The 17,365-nt window shown below is 40.8% G+C and overlaps 1 protein-coding gene across 1 annotated transcript in view; it reads left to right on the plus strand.

Moving 5' to 3' along the window:
* Positions 1 to 17,365, plus strand: part of LOC311143509 (inactive dipeptidyl peptidase 10-like) — a gene marked incomplete at both ends in the record, with an annotated part of 296,708 nt that overhangs the window by 234,520 nt on the left and 44,823 nt on the right. The window contains 4 exons of the mRNA XM_084179335.1: positions 6,761 to 6,813; positions 7,165 to 7,246; positions 10,776 to 10,896; positions 16,423 to 16,577. Coding sequence (XP_084035461.1) covers positions 6,761 to 6,813; positions 7,165 to 7,246; positions 10,776 to 10,896; positions 16,423 to 16,577 — 411 coding nt within the window. The remainder of the gene's footprint in view (positions 1 to 6,760; positions 6,814 to 7,164; positions 7,247 to 10,775; positions 10,897 to 16,422; positions 16,578 to 17,365) is intronic.

A 17,365-nucleotide genomic window follows, 5' to 3' on the forward strand; every position in this document is an offset into this window, starting at 1 on the left:
AAATAGCCCAATGTTGTGTGATTTAGCAGGCCGAAAGCAGCACCTGGGGCCATAAGCACTGTTATCACCGTATCCATATTCCCAACCCCTATAAATGGGTCTAGATTGGGTAGACCTTTGAGACTGAAGGGCCTTCACAGTGCTGGCACCTTGAGGGTCCATGCTATTATAGTAAATCTGAGGGTGCCAATGTGCTGTAAGGGCCCAGAATTGCTATGGTAACCTGAGGGCCCCATACTGACTGCTGTACTGAGACGGTCGCGGTGATCCCGTCATCCACACTGGGCGGACACTGTGCACAAAATAAATTAGCAAAAAATGATAAGACACCGGTAGCTTTGGGGACCACTTCGCTTTAATACTCGTAGGGGTTCAGATGGCTCTTACGTTCCTTGCACAGAAACCTCTAGAGTGGCTTGTAGCCTAAAATAATTCCCGAACTGGGGAGTTTTCTATTGATCTCCCCCTCTTTTCTCCTCCCCTTTGCTTACAAATGGATCGATCCAAGTGGGGCTGGAGTCACAATTGAACTTGTTTTGGGGTGACAGTGCTGGGAAACAGCTGCTTCACTAGCTCTCTCTGCTCTGTTGGTCTTAGGAGTCGTTTAAGTTGATTTAATACCAGTGTCATGATACTCATTCATATCGTGGGAAAGAAACAAAACACGATGCAGATTTAACTTCTTTAGGAAAACAGCCCTAATGTTGGAAACAAACATGTATTTATTTTCCAAGCTATAGCACACCATTTTTTGCATAAAGCAGGTTTTTAAAGGACCAAAGAGTATGGTCTGCTTCGTGTTTTCATTTTTGCCATGGAAAACTTATTGCGATACTGGTATCGTCACAGACCTAATGATTAGATACAACAATAAACATTCACATGGTTATTCTACTATCCTACTGTATTACACAGTAATTGACAGTCTTAAACATGTTATTACTATGGAAAAAAATCACATTTCCAAGCAGCCAAATACTTTTTGGGGGTCAAAGACTATTTTGTAACATCTTTTACCCAGAGGCTGAAATCAGCTGTTGTAAACCTTGGCATGCATTGCTCCATTAGCTGGTCTAGTGTACTCTTCTCTGAGGCAGTATAGAAGAGCGCCTAAACTTGTCTGAGCCAGTCTACATATTTAATAGTTTGTTTTCAAATGTCAACCTCCTTGTTTTTGATTAAATCACCATGCTGACCGCAAAGATCATTGTGCCCATGTGAGCTTCTCAGCTCTTGAAGAGATGTGGGGAGTGGAAACAATTTGAAACATTTGGAAATTATCCTCTAACTGTACACCTCATATGGAAACTGAGAGTTGATATTAGCCATTTTTATCATGATATACAGAGTAGGAAATGTAATCAAAGCAAGAGATGAGGAGCACCTCAGAGAGAGCGAGACGGTCAAAGTTGTATCCCACAAGCAGTTATTTTTTTTGGTGCCAAAGGTCAATGTGTGTTTGGAAGTAAAACTCCAACTGGAGGGAGTCAATAGGGTTCAAGTAAAAGTCACAGTGTCCATTCCTCTTTTTGTAAACAGTAATATGCCTTCCCAGGGAACACGAGTCTGTGGTTCTGCTGTTGATATTTCACAAAAGCTCATTACATCCAGTTCCAAATGCTTACCTTGAATTTGTTTTAAAGAGACAACGCATCTAAACGCTCGGGTGTTTTGCTTCCTAGCAAAGGATGTGTTTTCACAGAGGTTTAACCCCTACCTGCGTCTCTGTTCCTCAGCAGCTAATAGCAACAGAGGCAGAGGAGACATTTGTCAAAGCCATCGGAGGTATACTCTCCACCCTCCCCTCACTCTGACATCACTCATCTTGGCTTGTCAACACTATTTCAGGAGTGAGGAGTGATCGCTCATCAATCTCGCCACTATAACAGCTCCCACTGCCATCCGTCGTTGCCATCGTTGCCACCTCCATCAAGCCCTTCCACCGTCCTCAGGCGCTATGCATAATTCACTGTGGCGAAGTGCGTTTTTCCGAGTGAAGAAGACCTTTTTAATTTGAGCTATCCATCCTCTGCCGTGGCATCCCTGTTTTAAGACTCCTGTCTGCTCAAACATATATATATATGTTATTCTCCAAGTATATGCTATTCTGCAAATCACGTAAAAATGTATCTGATGATTTAGGAATATGTACATAGGATGGTGCCTTCATTGATCATGTCCCCGCTTATGAATATTGGGGCATCTGGATTGACGAAAGCTATCTTTCAAAAAGCATGTTGATGAGTTAGTTAAGAAATTAAGAATTAAAATTGGCTTATTTTAGGAAAAGGTAATGCCTTTCATTAAATAGCAGAAAACAAATAATTCAGTTGACATTCATACCGGTTATAGACTATGGGGATATTGACTGTATGAATGCAGCTGCCACTGTATTGAAGCCATTAGCACACTATGTTTTATCACAGGCGATAGGTTCAGTACACATCACTGCATTCTGTATCAGAAAGTAGGCTGACGCTCTTTGAAGTATTGTAGATCTATGCTTTGCAGTCTTTTTGTTTTTAAAGCCCTCCTGCATAAACTTCCACCATACCTTACTCCATTGTTAAATTATAGACTTACAGTGGGTATAGAAAGTGAACACCCCTTTCAAAATGTTTACCATTTGTTGCCTTACAGCCTGAAATGAAAACACATAAAAAAAATTACACACAGTAACCCACAATATCCAAGTAAAATACAAAAATCTAAAAAACTCTGAAAATGAATTACAAGTAAAACAGTAAAATACCCTATTTGGATAAGTGAACACCCCCTCCCCCCTTAGAATTGAAATTGCAAACTTGTTGAGGTATAACCAACCACCATCCAGATCACAAATCAAGCTAGTTGGCTTCCATCTGTGATCAATTGTAGTGACTTTGATTAGTTCAGAATAAAAGCAGTTGTTCATAGAGGACTCCACTGCTCATTAGTGCAATTCAATGCAAAGAATCCACTATGGGCGGAAAGGTACTTTCAAAAGATCTACGAGATAAAGGCACAAGTCAGGGGCAGGATATAAAAAGATTTCAAAGGCTTTGTCTATCCCTCGGAGCACAGTTAAGACCATTATTAAGAAGTGGAAGGTGTATGGCACCACCCAGACCCTGCATAGATCAGGCCGTCCCTCCAAACTGGATGACCGGGCAAGGAGGAGACTGATCAGAGAGGCTACCAAGAAGCCAATGGCAACTTTGAAGGAGCTACAGGCCTTTATGACAAAGACTGGTCAATCTGTGTATGTGACCACAATATCACAAGCGCTCCATAAATCTGGCCTCAATGGGAGGGTGGCAAGAAAAAAAACATTCCTCAAAAAAAGCCACATCAAGTCTCGTTTGAGCTTTGCCAAAAAGGACGTTGTAGATTCCGAGGCCGAGTGGGAAAAGGTGCTGTGGTCAGATGAGACCAAAATTGAACTTTTTGGACTGAACGCAAAATGATATGTCTGGTGAAAACCCAATACATCTTTCCACCCAAAGAACACCATGCCTACAGTAAAGCACGGTGGTGGCAGCATCCTGTTGTGGGGGTGTTTCTCTTCAGCAGGGACTGGAGCACTTGTCAGGATAGAAGGTAAAAATGGACAGTGCAAAATACCGACAGATTCTTGAGGAGAACCTGCAGCCCTCTGCCAGGAAGTTGAAAATGGGAAGTTCACGTTTCAACATGTGAATGACCCAAAGCACACTGCCAAAGCAACCGCACAGTGGCTGAAGAACAAGAAGGTAAATGTCCTTGAGTGGCCTAGTCAGAGCCCCGACCTAAATCCCATCAAGAATATGTGGAATGACTTGAAGAGTGCAGTCCATGAGCGGTCACCATGCAATTTGACTGAGCTTGAACAATTCTGCAATGAAGAATGGACAAATATTGCACGTTCTAGGTGTGCAATGTTAGTAGAGACAATCAAAGAGACTCATGGCTTGGTTCCACCAAGTATTAACTCAGGGGGGTGTTCACTTATCCAAATAGGGTATTTTACTGTTTAATTTTAATTAATTTTCAGAGTTTTTTTGATTTTTTTTTTCACTTGGATATTGTGGGTTACTGTGTGTAAATAAAGCTGGAAAAAGTCTGATTTTATGTGTTTTCATTTCAGGCTGTAAGGCAACAAAAGGTGAACATTTTGAAAGGGGTGGTCACTTTCTATACCCACTGTATACACCCCATCATTATTATTTTTTTCTTTACCTTATGATCTTTAAAGCACTTGAAAATGGGAGGAATTGGTGCCTCTAGGGCATTTCAGATGGCTGTTAGGGGACCCTTTTACTCAAGAATGTGTCTGTTTTTTATGATTGTGTTTTGTTTTTCATGTACAGTGCCTTCAGAAAGTATTCATACCGCTTGACTTATTCCACATTTTGTTGTGTTACAGCCTGAAATCAAAATGGATTAAAATGTTGTTGTTTTTATCATCGATCTACACACACTACCCCAAAGCAAAGTGAAAACATTTCTTTACAAATGTTAGCAAATTTATTGAAAATGAATTACAGAAATATGTAATTTACATAAGTATTCACACCCCTCAGCCAATACATGTTAGACTCACCTTCCACAGGGATTACAGCTGTGAGTCTTTCTGGGTAAGTCTCTAAGAACTTTACACACCTGGATTGTACCATATTTGCACAATATTCTTTAAAACATTCTTCAAGCTCTGACAAGTTGATTGTTGATCATTGCTAGACAGCCATTTTCAAGTCTTGCCATAGACTTTCAAGCGGATTTTAGTCAAAACTGTAACTAGGCCACTCGGGAACATTCAATGTCTTCTTGGTCAGCAACTCCAGTGTATATTTGGCCTTGTGTTTTAGGTTATTGTCCTGCTGAAAGGGGGATTTGTCTCCCTGTGTCTGTTGGAAAGCAGACTGAACAAGGTTTTCCTCTAGGATTTTGCCTGTGCTTAGCTCTATTCCGTTTATTTTTATCCTAAAAAAATGCCGATGACCAGCATACCCATAACATGATGCAGCCACCACCATACTTGAAAATATGAAGAGTGGGGCCTCCCGAGTGGCGCAATGGTCTAAGGCACTGCATCGCAGTGTTGCGATGTCACTACAGCCTGGGGTTCAATCCCAGGCTGTGTCACAACCGGCCGTGACCGGGAGTCCCATAGGGCGGTGCACAATTGGCCCAGCGTCGTCCGGGTTAGTGGAGGGTTTGGCCTGGGGGGGCTTTACTTGTCTCATTGCGCTCTAGCGACTCCTTGTGGCGGACCAGGCGCATGCAGGCTGACTTCGGTCGTCAGTTGACGGTGTTTCCTCCGACACATTGGTGCAGCTGGCTTCTGGGTTGAGTGAGCGGGTGTTAAGAAGCGGGTCTGGGCGTGTCATGTTTCGGACGACGCATGACTCGACCTTCGCCTCTCCCGAGCCCGTTAGGGACTTGCAGCGATGAGACAAGATTGTAATCATGAAATTGGGGGTAAAAATAAATAAATAAATGAACAGTGCCCCAAACATAACGGTTTGTATTCAGGACATAAAGTACATTTATTTGCCACATTTTTGTAGTTTTACTTTAGTGCCTCATTGCAAACAGGATGCATGTTTTGGAAATATGGTTTATTCTGTAGAGGCTTCCTTCTTTTCACTCTGTCATTTAGATTAGTATTGTGGAGTAACTACAATGTTGTTGATCCCATCCTCATTTTTTTGCCTATCACAGCCATTAAACTCTCTGACTGTTTTAAAGTCACAATTGGTCTCATGGTGAAATCCCTGAGTGGTTTTCTTCCTCTCCGGAAACTGAGTTAGAAAGGACGCCTGTATCTTTGTAGTGACTGGGTGTATTGATACACCATCCAAAGTGTAATTAATAACTTGACCATGCTCAAAGGGATATTCAATATTTGCTTCTTTTTTTTTAACCCATCAATCAATAGGTGCCCTTCTTTGTGAGGCATTGGGATACAGAGATGAGGTAGTCATTCAAAAATCATGTTAAACACTTTTATTGCACACTGAGTCCATGCAACTTATTATGTGATATTTTTACTCCTGAACTTAATTAGGCTTGCCATAACAAAGTGGTTAAATACTTATTGACTCAAGATATTTCAGCTTTTCATGTTTAATTAATTTATAAAAATGTCTAAAAACATAGTTACACTTTCACATTTTGGGGTATTGTGTGTAGGCCAGTCACACAAAATCTCTATTTAATCCATTTTAAATTCAGGCTGTAACACAACAAAATCAGGGGAAAGTATTTATCTTCACAGTTTGCAATGCAACTGCCATACAGTACAATAACACTGCTGTCAGAGAATGTTTCTTGGTCTATAGTTGAACTGTGTGGAGCATGTCATCATTATGAAACACTGCAACATTGAGGCTGTTTCCTTCCCCGTCTATGGTCTGAATGCTATTATCATGTCAGGCACAGCTTCTCTAAGGGAATCCAGACAGATTTACTCACACCCCAGTCCGTTTGAGTGCTTTGCCTCTCTCTCTCTCTCTCTCTCTCTCTCTCTCTCTCATACTCCCAGGCTCCCAGGCTTTCAGACCCAAAGTCATGGGGGTTCCATGATCGGTTCCTCAGATGGAATTAAAATGTCTCATCTCGCAGCTGTCACCCATGCAAATCGCATTGTCCACACAATCTATTTGTGAAAACCACTACTGGTCTATTCTGTTCGATGCCTTTCTCTGCCTGTTTTTATGATGTCGTTATCAGCCAAGCTGCCTCCATCGTTAATGTTTCATCCAGTAATCGCCTCTTTCTTTTCTCTCTTTTGTTCTAGGTTTACCGGCATTCATACATGGCCTCATATAGCATTTATAACATTCACACAAGGTATGTTTCATGTGCTTGTTTACCATGTGTTTGTTTACTTGTCCAGACAATCTCTTCTAAGGCAGTTTAGCTCAGGTGGATGCTAAGAGCCTGGTGAATCCACAACAAACAATGAAATTCAATATTTTGTTAGTCATGACCTTTTAAATGTCAATATTTATGATAAAACAATGTTTTTAAGTGGAGTTCTATGGGGCCTTGTTTACATTTGAGTAATTTAGCAAATGCTCTTATCCAGAGCGACTTACAGTTAGAGTTACCGGTCTATCCCGAAGTTAAAGGTGCATCTTTGTAAATGCCTTCCACTGCTCTAGGTAGAAGTCTTACTGGTTACTTACTGTTGTTTTTCAGGGAGGTATGGGAGTTGGACCCTCCGGAGGTGCTGAACTCTGTTCTGCAGTACGCTGCATGGGGAGTACAGGGCCAGCAACTGGTAAGTCAAAGACAAGTTGGCCACTCCTACATGCAACCCTTCCATATCACACCTGTTACCATTGGGAATAATGCAACAGTCATATTTTGTGATTTTTCCGGTTAAAGTCACAATCCTATATCACATGACATTTGAATATTACTCCAACTAGGAAGTTTGCATTTCTTGGCGTGATGGCTAACGTATTGGGTTGATAGTCGGTAGACCCAGGTTTGAGTCCCAGGCGGGGCTACCCCCCGAACTTGCAATATTCTGCACGTACACACACCAGTGTTGAAAGTAACTGAGTATAGTCCTTGCCTACTAAGGGTTATGTCAGCTATTTGTTTTGTCGTTTTTGGGTACATCTTGAATAAACTACAAAAATGTTGCTTTAACAAGTGTTGCCCGTGGCCTGTAATGTATGTACAAAGGAAAAGGAGCAGTTGGTTTGCCCAGGATCAACAGTGAAAAAAATATTTTAAATTTTTTATTTTTGAAATGCTGTTATTTCTTGGTTTAGCCTTCGGGATGATTTTCTTTCCTCTTCCTCATGTAATTGCTTTGTTTGATTTAATTGTTCTCCAATTGAATCCCTGCATGGAGTGCATTTTGAACTTTTAATTAGACTGTGCTTTGATTATGCTGCGGTTGAAAGTGAATCATGTTTCTCATTAAAGTGGTAACAATAGAGTACATGAACATTTATGTTTGAGTGAATACATTTTTTTAATTAAATGTAAAGCCAGAATGTATAGATAATATCCACTCCGTCTCCTGTATTGGCTTAGAAGGTCAACCAAGTTACCTGGCCTTTAAAACATTTGCATCTATCAATTACTTTGTTCTCTTTAGTCACAAAACAATGCTGTGGACATTCAAACATGTTGATAGCTTTCAGTCAGATTATTTGAGAACATGATATTTGATCAACATGACAATCGGTAGTGAAATGCCAAGCACACCTGAAACAACCTATACTAATGTGACATTCAGTATGCCATGTAAATGTGGACCATTTCCTCCAAGCCTGACTATTTCTCTCAAATCTGCTAATTTTGTAGTGCTTTGTAGTGAAGCCACGGAGCAGGATTAACTACAGTGCCAAGATGGCTAACTCGCTGGGCAGTGGTCATAGTGGCAGCAGGGTCCTTCTACCACAGCCCCATCTCCTTTGGAAGGCTTCTTTGAAGCTTCTTCGTACAGCTGCTCCGACACCATTCTGATAGGCTCACCTGTGTTGGATCCCACTTCTGACACCAAATGTTATGAAGTTGGGGGTCATGTGGAATTCAAACCTGATGCCATCCATTTGGATGGTGGGTGCACAATTGTAACAACAGCGCCAAGAAGGTTAATGTATTTGGCTGAAATCATGGGGAAACTAATGGTAGGGTCATTATGGTATCAACCAAAATCCCACCAAAAATGTGATGCAATAAAACAGTCACTCGAACCAAGAACCCAGAACCCTATCAGTCTAATTCTGGGAAAGTGAGATCCAACATGCACTTGAACTAAAACAAGAGCCAGCCTTTCTGAAACCAACTATCAAAGCACAGCATTCTAAGCAGGTTGATGTGGAATGTCAAACGACTCTCGCATTGTACTCCAGTTCGTTTTCGAAATAGAGAATCATTCAAATTAGATGACAATACCTTTTCATTTGTTTTTCATTAGACAGATGGGGCACCTTTTGTGGACAGCTAACAGGCTTAAGTATTACAGGCTTCTTGTCTGCAATTGCAACATTCGGTGTGGTTTATTTTGCCGTAAATCAAACTCACCTCCATTAGAGGGCCATTACGGTGATGAGGGATGAGGCAGACAGATATCCAGGGATTCGGGGCTCTCGAGTAGCATAAGCTCCATCGTTAGCCACAATTGTATCTTATGAATACATGACACTGCTAATATATCTTGGATGGGATGCCAGTTCTGTGAGTTGTTTTGTTGTGTAGACTAGATATTAAATTGACAGCATCCTTAAAGTGAACTAGCTGTCAACACAAACTCAAGCTCAAAACATCCAAAAACATACATATAAATGTTATGATAGCACTTCCTCATAACCAAACCTGTCATAGCCAATGTATTTCCTAACTGAAAATCCTACCCCATCTCAGGACAGCTAGTTCCAGTCTTTATTGAAGTAGATGGTGCATTGATGTTGAAACTGTTGAAACTGTTCAAGACATTGCTGTTTAAAGCAGCTCTTTTAGCTGAATCCTATACCACACACACTGCCTTCTGGAGCGATTTAGGAAAGTTGCCGCTACTCAATGCCTTTGATATAACAGCAGGGCCTGCAGAGCCTGAGACGGGGTCAGCTCAGCTCCGTGACCGAGTGACTACATAACGGTGCTTTATGTAAGTCTGGCTGATGCAGACAGCTGGCTGACTGGGAAACGTTGGATGGTTCTGGGAAAAGAAAGGCAGCTGAGGCTAAGGAATTGGTTGCTAATTTCAACACAGGTCTATGTAACACAGGTCATTTAGGTTGTTAATGGAATCGGACGTTAGGTTTCTGGAATTTCTCTGGACAGGGGGGATTCCTTGCCTTCAGGGTGAGACTTGAATAAGACCTGAATTGAAAATGTGTTGTTATTTCCCCCTTTTCGTGAATTTCAACATATCTGCTAATTTGACTGGGTGCCCTAGGTGATATACAATATTCATATTTCTCTCTCTGTGTTCAAAACTGAATTATTGTTAAAAGTTGAAATTTCATTGACTTTCACATTTCAGACCTGTAGAGGTCATGCCAAAGTTAAATGTTAAATGAAATGTGATATGTCAGTGATTACTTTTCTGATCTCCTTGTGTGTCCTTGTGCCCACAGATCTATCAGTTCCAGGAAATCCCACACTGAAAAATATGAAATTCACTACTTTTATTAATCTGCTTGCTCTACCCTCATATTTAGTTTCACATAGAAGTGTTTCACATTTCTATGTTAAGCATGACCTTTCAGGACAACCAGAGCTACAAGTAGAACACAATTTGACATAAACAGTTCCATTTATGAGTTTTATTGCCAAATGTCAATAGAAAAATGTAAAGCTAATCAAGCTAAATCTTGATTAAAAAAAATGAATTTATAAGAATGCTGTAAGTACAGAAATTGTTTGCTCAGTGAGAAATGAATATCCAACTAGTCAGTGACAACTGTGTGGAGTTTGGAGTTTGTGACCGGAATTATGTGAGCTTATTACAGTACTATAGACACTATGTCCTGGGATTTCCTATGATGGTGTGGCTTGTGAGCGTCATAGAGTCGCAGCTTTTCATAGATGGGTCATACATTTTGTAGCTCAAACCGTTCTGACTTTGCAGACATTTTTGTGAGAAGAAGCGTTTCACAAACACAGCTCTAGCTCAGCCCCCGTTAATCACACAGAATAATGGTTGGTATCAGCGGATGCAGAAGAAATAGACAAATCCAAAAACCCAAATCTGTAGCTCAAAGACACAATGTTTAAAAGGGGTTAAAACACACATATGTCAGTGATGACTTTCCTGATCTCCTTGTGTGTCCTTGTGCACACAGATCTACATATTTGAGAACAATATTTACTACCAATCAGATGTGAAGAGCAACTCCCTCAGACTGACATCTTCTGGAAAGGAAGGGGTCATCTTCAATGGGATCGCTGACTGGCTGTACGAGGGTAGGTATTAGCATTTACTTAAATAGACTGTACAACTAAAGTCCTTTTAGAAATGTGGCAGATGTTCACCAAAGTTGGCATCACTGTCACAAATCCTATGGAGAAAATTGAGAAATGGTGCCATATGATTCATTTTAGAATATAATATTTGTGACAGTTTATTTGAAAGTGTGGGCAGAACTCGCTAACACCTACACATGCAACACAACATCTAACAATAGCAAACTGGTATCATGAAAGCATAATCACTGTCACAATTCCTTTTAATAAAACAGAGAAAATGTTGCCATATAATTGGTATTAGTATGGAATATGTGTGACAGTTTATTTGAAAGTGTGGGCAGAACTTGCTAACACCTACACATGCAACACAACATCTTACATTTGCAAACACTGCCCGCTAGGCACACCACATAAATTCAACGTGGAAATGGGGTGAATAATTATGCACGCTCAAGTTTTCTGTTTTTTTGTCTTATTTCTTGTTTGTTTCACAAGAAAAAATATTTTGCATCTTCAAAGTTGTAGGCTTGTTGTGTAAATCAAATGATACAAACCCCCCAAAAAATCCATTTAAATTCCAGGTTGTAAGGCAACAAAATAGGAAAAATGCCAAGGGGGGTAAATACTTTCGCAAGCCACTGTAGATCAACTCTCCAGTAGGAGGTGCTGCCCACCCTATAGCTTTTTTTCTGATAGTGGATATAACGTTGAAGATTTTAAATTTTTTCAAAGGTACAATTTCAACATATTTTATACAAGGTTTGTATATGCTGAAAATTGGTTACATTAGCTAGGTTTCCATCCAACTGGCGACAGATTTCATGTGAATATTCTAAATTCTGCATTAAAAAAAATATGCATATTTTCCCAACAGTGGTGTTTCCACTAAACTGACTTATTGCGTTTAAAAATCAGTGTTTGATGACGTAATGCACACAAAAGGTACTTTTTCGTTTAAGTTTTCATGCATGGTTTCCCTAGTAGTGGGAGAACCACACATCATCTCATTGAGTGACTCCAACAAAGGCATTTCCACCACCATTTCTCAGATAATTAATTTTACCAACACAAAAAGAACCCACCATGTCGAACGAACAAATTATCTGTCGGCATTTATAAAATTGCACCGAAACTTCCTGTTTCCATCACAGCTGTCATGATTTTTTATACGGTATGACTTTACTCGCATATAAACTGTGGATGGAAATGTGGTTATTGATGACATAATTCCTTGGTTGAAATTTCACTCTCAAAACAACAGTTAACATTGTTTACTTTTTTCAAATCCAATATATTTTCCATGTAGATTCCATGTCACAATACGATGACGAATTACGTTGAAACAACGTTGATTCAAACAGTTTGTGCCCAGTGGGTGGTATCATGGAAGCATTATTATTATGAGTTCTTCATAGCTACAATATTGCCAATAGTATTTCATGTAACTCAAGGTATTTGTGACTGAGTAAACACAGTGGAGGGATGTTCAGCAATTCTAACATGTCTCATGTTTTTCTGATGATAATTAGTCAAACACAGTGGGGGAGTCAAACTGCACCTTCTAATGAATTTTTCAATTTCCCATCAGCTGCACAATAGATAAATTAATGAAATTCTAAATTAGTGCCAAATGCCAGTTTATTCCAAAAAATTATTAAATATGAATGTGATCAAATAGTAGATTTGAATAGGGAAGGGTTATTAAGTTTAGTAGAAAGACAGCCCATCACGTTACTCATGAGGAGTGTTGGGATTATTACATTTAAAAAATACATTAACGCGTTACTGTACAATATTACTTTGTGAGGAAAGTAAAACATTATATTACTAATTATATTACGTTGCATTACTTTCATGAAAGAAAACCTCAAAATCTCACAATTTGTTTGACTGTCACAGGGAGCAAGGCGAGCCGCGCCGCTCTACCTTTCATCTGTGGTGCTGCTTTTCTGTGCAAGTCTACAAGTGCTCCGCTATATATGGGCAGCTTAATTAGCATATACAGTGAGGGAAAAAAGTATTTGATCCCCTGCTGATTTTGTACGTTTGCCCACTGACAAAGACATGATCAGTCTATAATTTTAATGGTAGGTTTATTTGAACAGTGAGAGACAGAATAACAACAAAAAAATCCAGGAAAACGCATGTCAAATATGTTATGAATTGATTTGCATTTTAATGAGGGAAATAAGTATTTGACCCCTCTGCAAAACATGACTTAGTACTTGGTGGCAAAACCCTTGTTGGCAATCACAGAGGTCAGACTTTTCTTGTAGTTGGCCACCAGGTTTGCACACATCTCAGGAGGGATTTTGTTCCACTCCTCTTTGCAGATCTTATCCAAGTCATTAAGGTTTCGAGGCTGACGTTTGGCAACTCGAACCTTCAGCTCCCTCCACAGATTTTCTATGGGATTAAGGTCTGGAGACAGGCTAGGCCACTCCAGGACCTTAATGTGCTTCTTCTTGAGCCACTCCTTTGTTGCCTTGGCCGTGTGTTTTGGGTCATTGTCATGCTGGAATACCCATCCACGACCCATTTTCAATGCCCTGGCTGAGGGAAGGAGGTTCTCACCCAAGATTTGACGGTACATGGCCCCGTCCATCGTCCCTTTGATGCGGTGAAGTTGTCCTGTCCCCTTAGCAGAAAAACACCCCCAAAGCATAATATTTCCACCTCCATGTTTGACGGTGGGGATGGTGTTCTTGGGGTCATAGGTAGCATTCCTCCTCCTCCAAACACGGCGAGTTGAGTTGATGCCAAAGAGCTCGATTTTGGTCTCATATGACCACAACACTTTCACCCAGTTCTCCTCTGAATCATTCAGATGTTCATTGGCAAACTTCAGACGGCCCTGTATATGTGCTTTCTTGAGCAGGGGGACCTTGCGGGCGCTGCAGGATTTCAGTCCTTCACGGCGTAGTGTGTTACCAATTGTTTTCTTGGTGACTATGGTCCCAGCTGCCTTGAAATAATTGACATGATCCTCCTGTGTAGTTCTGGGCTGATTCCTCACCGTTCTCATGATCATTGCAACTCCACGAGGTGAGATCTTGCATGGAGCCCCAGGCCGAGGGAGATCGACAGTTATTTTGTGTTTCTTCCATTTGTGAATAATCGCACCAACTGTTGTCACCTTCTCACCAAGCTGCTTGGCGATGGTCTTGTAGCCCATTCCAGCCTTGCGTAGGTCTACAATCTTGTCCCTGACATCCTTGGAGAGCTGTTTGGTCTTGGCCATGGTGGAGAGTTTGGAATCTGATTGATTGATCGCTTCTGTGGACAGGTGTCTTTTATACAGGAATAAACTGAGATTAGGAGCACTCCCTTTAAGAGTGTGCTCCTAATCTCAGTTCGTTACCTGTATAAAAGACACCTCGGAGCCAGAAATCTTTCTGATTGAGAAGGGGTCAAATACTTATTTCCCTCATTAAAATGCAAATCAATTTATAACATTTTTTACATGAGTTTTTCTGGATTTTTTTGATGTTATTCTGTCTCTCACTGTTCAAATAAACCTACCATTAAAATTATAGACTGATCATTTCTTTGTCAGTGGGCAAACGTACAAAATCAGCAGGGGATCAAATACTTTTTTCCCTCACTGTATACTGTAAGCCAAACATTTGTACAGATTTCCTATCTTTTTAATCAAAATCTTTCTCTCGAGACTCCAGTTCTGGTTATAGACCCATAGAGATGTGCTCTATGTAGGGCACACTTGCCACTAGACGGGATAGCCCTCTATGGGCTTTGCTATCACAGAAACAATCAATGGCAAAGATCAGAGGTGCGCCCTCTATACATTTCCATGGACAGTAGCTGTCATGACATTTCTCCAAACAGCCTTTCTCCGCTCTCTCCAAATGAGGAAACAAGTCGAGGTTGGATCATGGAAAGACACGGCTGGTAGAGATATGATTCTGAAAGTAACGCAAGCGTTGTTTGACAAAGTAACTGTAAAAATATTACCCAATTTGAAAAAGTAACATGTTACTTTACTCAGATACTCATAAAATAAATCTGATTATGTAACGCATTACCCCCAACACTGCTCAGGAGAAATCCAATTATACACAGATTATGGAAGTGTTTCTGCAAGCAGTCACTTTAACTGTGCAATTGCATATATTATTTGTTCACTATTCCATGTACCTTTGTGTGAAAAATTATCGTCATTCTATGTTGTGTGGGTATTTTTGCCTTGATATGGATATTTAGGGCCAAGTTTGCACCAGTTTTTTCCCCCAGCAATGTGTAAAACACCAAAAGTAAACCCATAACATGAGACCTGTGATGAGGTGATTTGGAAGGAGTCAGGCGCAGGAACGTAAATCACAGAATAACATGATTTATTCTGAAACACAGAGTTAGTTACTCAGTAATGCGTCAAAACACTCCAGTGCGCAAAACAGGTGCACTGGAAAATACAAGTCACACAGGGAAATATCCTGGCCATACAAAATACACGGAGCTCCACCGAGCTTCTCTATCCTCCACAATAAACAATCACACACAAAGACAAGGGGGCAGAGGGAACACTTACACGGGTACTGATGAGGGGATATGAACCAGGTGTGTGTAATAAACAAGACAAAACAAATGGAATGATGAGATGAGGAGCGGCAGTGGCTAGAAGGCCGGTGACGACGAACGCCGAAGCCTGCCCGAACAAGGAGAGGTGGCAGCTTCGGAGGAAGTTGTGACAAGACCGTGTTTATTTACCGTTTACCTTTGTTTTTGTTCTTTCTCTTGACCTTTATTTGACCTTTTTGTTATTTCATTAATATCCTTTTGAAAATACAGGTGCAAAGTAAACTTGGCACTTAGCCTATTTTAGTTAGAAGCTTCATATGATACGGTGTGTTACTTATTGTTTTCCTATAACCATACCTCTGGGAAAACAATTGATATTCTTTTATGTTTTATCTGTATGAACTACACTTTTTTCCTGCATAAACATTGCGATTTTCATGGTAATATGACAGTCTCTATGACAACCTATCATTCCTTCGTTTGTCTATTTTCATCTCTCTGACAATGTGAACTAACATGTTAATGTCTTTCTCTCTCTCTCTCTCTCTCTCTCTCTCTCTCTCTCTCTCTCTCTCTCTCTCTCTCTCTCTCTCTCTCTCTCTCTCTCTGCGAGCGTCTATTTTGAGATATGCAAATGCCTCTTAATCAGACCTAATTAACATCTCTATTGTGTGACCTTACGTTGTCACAGACCCTTGAGTGCCGTTAACTGCACTCAAATATCATACTTGCGAACTTCATGCTTGAGTTGTATTTTTGAACACACTATGGATATATATCCTTCTCATATGAAACAGTACGTATGGAAAGTTAGGCTGAACTTAAGGAAAGATGATAATATCAACTATTATCTAAAAAGCAATTTTCACACTAAATGTCCATGTACTGTAACATATTAACACAGCCATATGTGGCCATATCGTTGGAGAATAAAAACATTTATAGAGGTCTATAATATATTTATGTATTCCTTATGTCTCTCTACAGAGGAGATTCTCCAGTCCCATGTGGCACACTGGTGGTCACCCGATGGAGAGAGATTGGCCTTCCTGGTTCTCAATGATACTCTGGTGCCCAATATGGCCCTTCCTCGCTTCACTGGGTCTTCATACCCCAAGGGAAAGCAATACCCCTACCCTAAGGTAAGCAATAGCCTAAATCTGAGATGATGTACAGTACATTGTCTGCTGCCACCCACCTAGCCAGCTCGATAGGTGGAATGAAACAAATTGGCCTGACTCCAACATAGCTCTGACTAGTCTGAGAAAGTAATATCAACAGTATCTCTAGTCTTCATACAATCAAAATCAAAATCTGTGTTTCGGGAGTAAGACAAATCAACATTCCTCTTGAGCTTTTAGAAACCAAACTTAGATATTTATACTTACATTTACATTTCAATTTAAGTCATTTAGCAGACGCTCTTATCCAGAGCAACTTACAAATTTGTGCATTCAACTTAGGATAACCAGTGGGACAACCCCCACTGGGGGAGGGGGGGGGGGGGGTGTAGAAGGATTACTGTTAGACTATTCCAGGTATTCCTTAAAGAGGTAGGGTTTCAAGTGTCTCCGGAAGGTGGTCAGTGACTCCGCTGTCCTGGCGTCGTGGGGGAGCTTGTTCCACCATTGGGGTGCCAGAGCAGCGAATAGCTTTGACTGGGCTGAGCGGGAACTGTGCTTCCATAGAGGTAGGGGGGCTAGCAGGCCAGAGGTGGATGAACGTAGTGCCCTCGTTTGGGTGTAGGATCAGAGCCTGAAGGTAAGGAGGTGCCGTTCCCCTCACAGCTCCGTAGCCAAGCACCATGGTTTTGTAGTAGATGCGAGCTTCAAAGTGTGAGGCCAATCCGGCCATGTGTTCTTGGCCCAAGGTTAAACTAGAAGCGGCAGAATCCATACTGAGGGTGAGAACCAGTAGAGCTTGGCATATG

Source organism: Coregonus lavaretus (assembly GCF_964263955.1).
Source record: "Coregonus lavaretus genome assembly, chromosome: 16".
NCBI lineage: Eukaryota > Metazoa > Chordata > Actinopteri > Salmoniformes > Salmonidae > Coregonus > Coregonus lavaretus.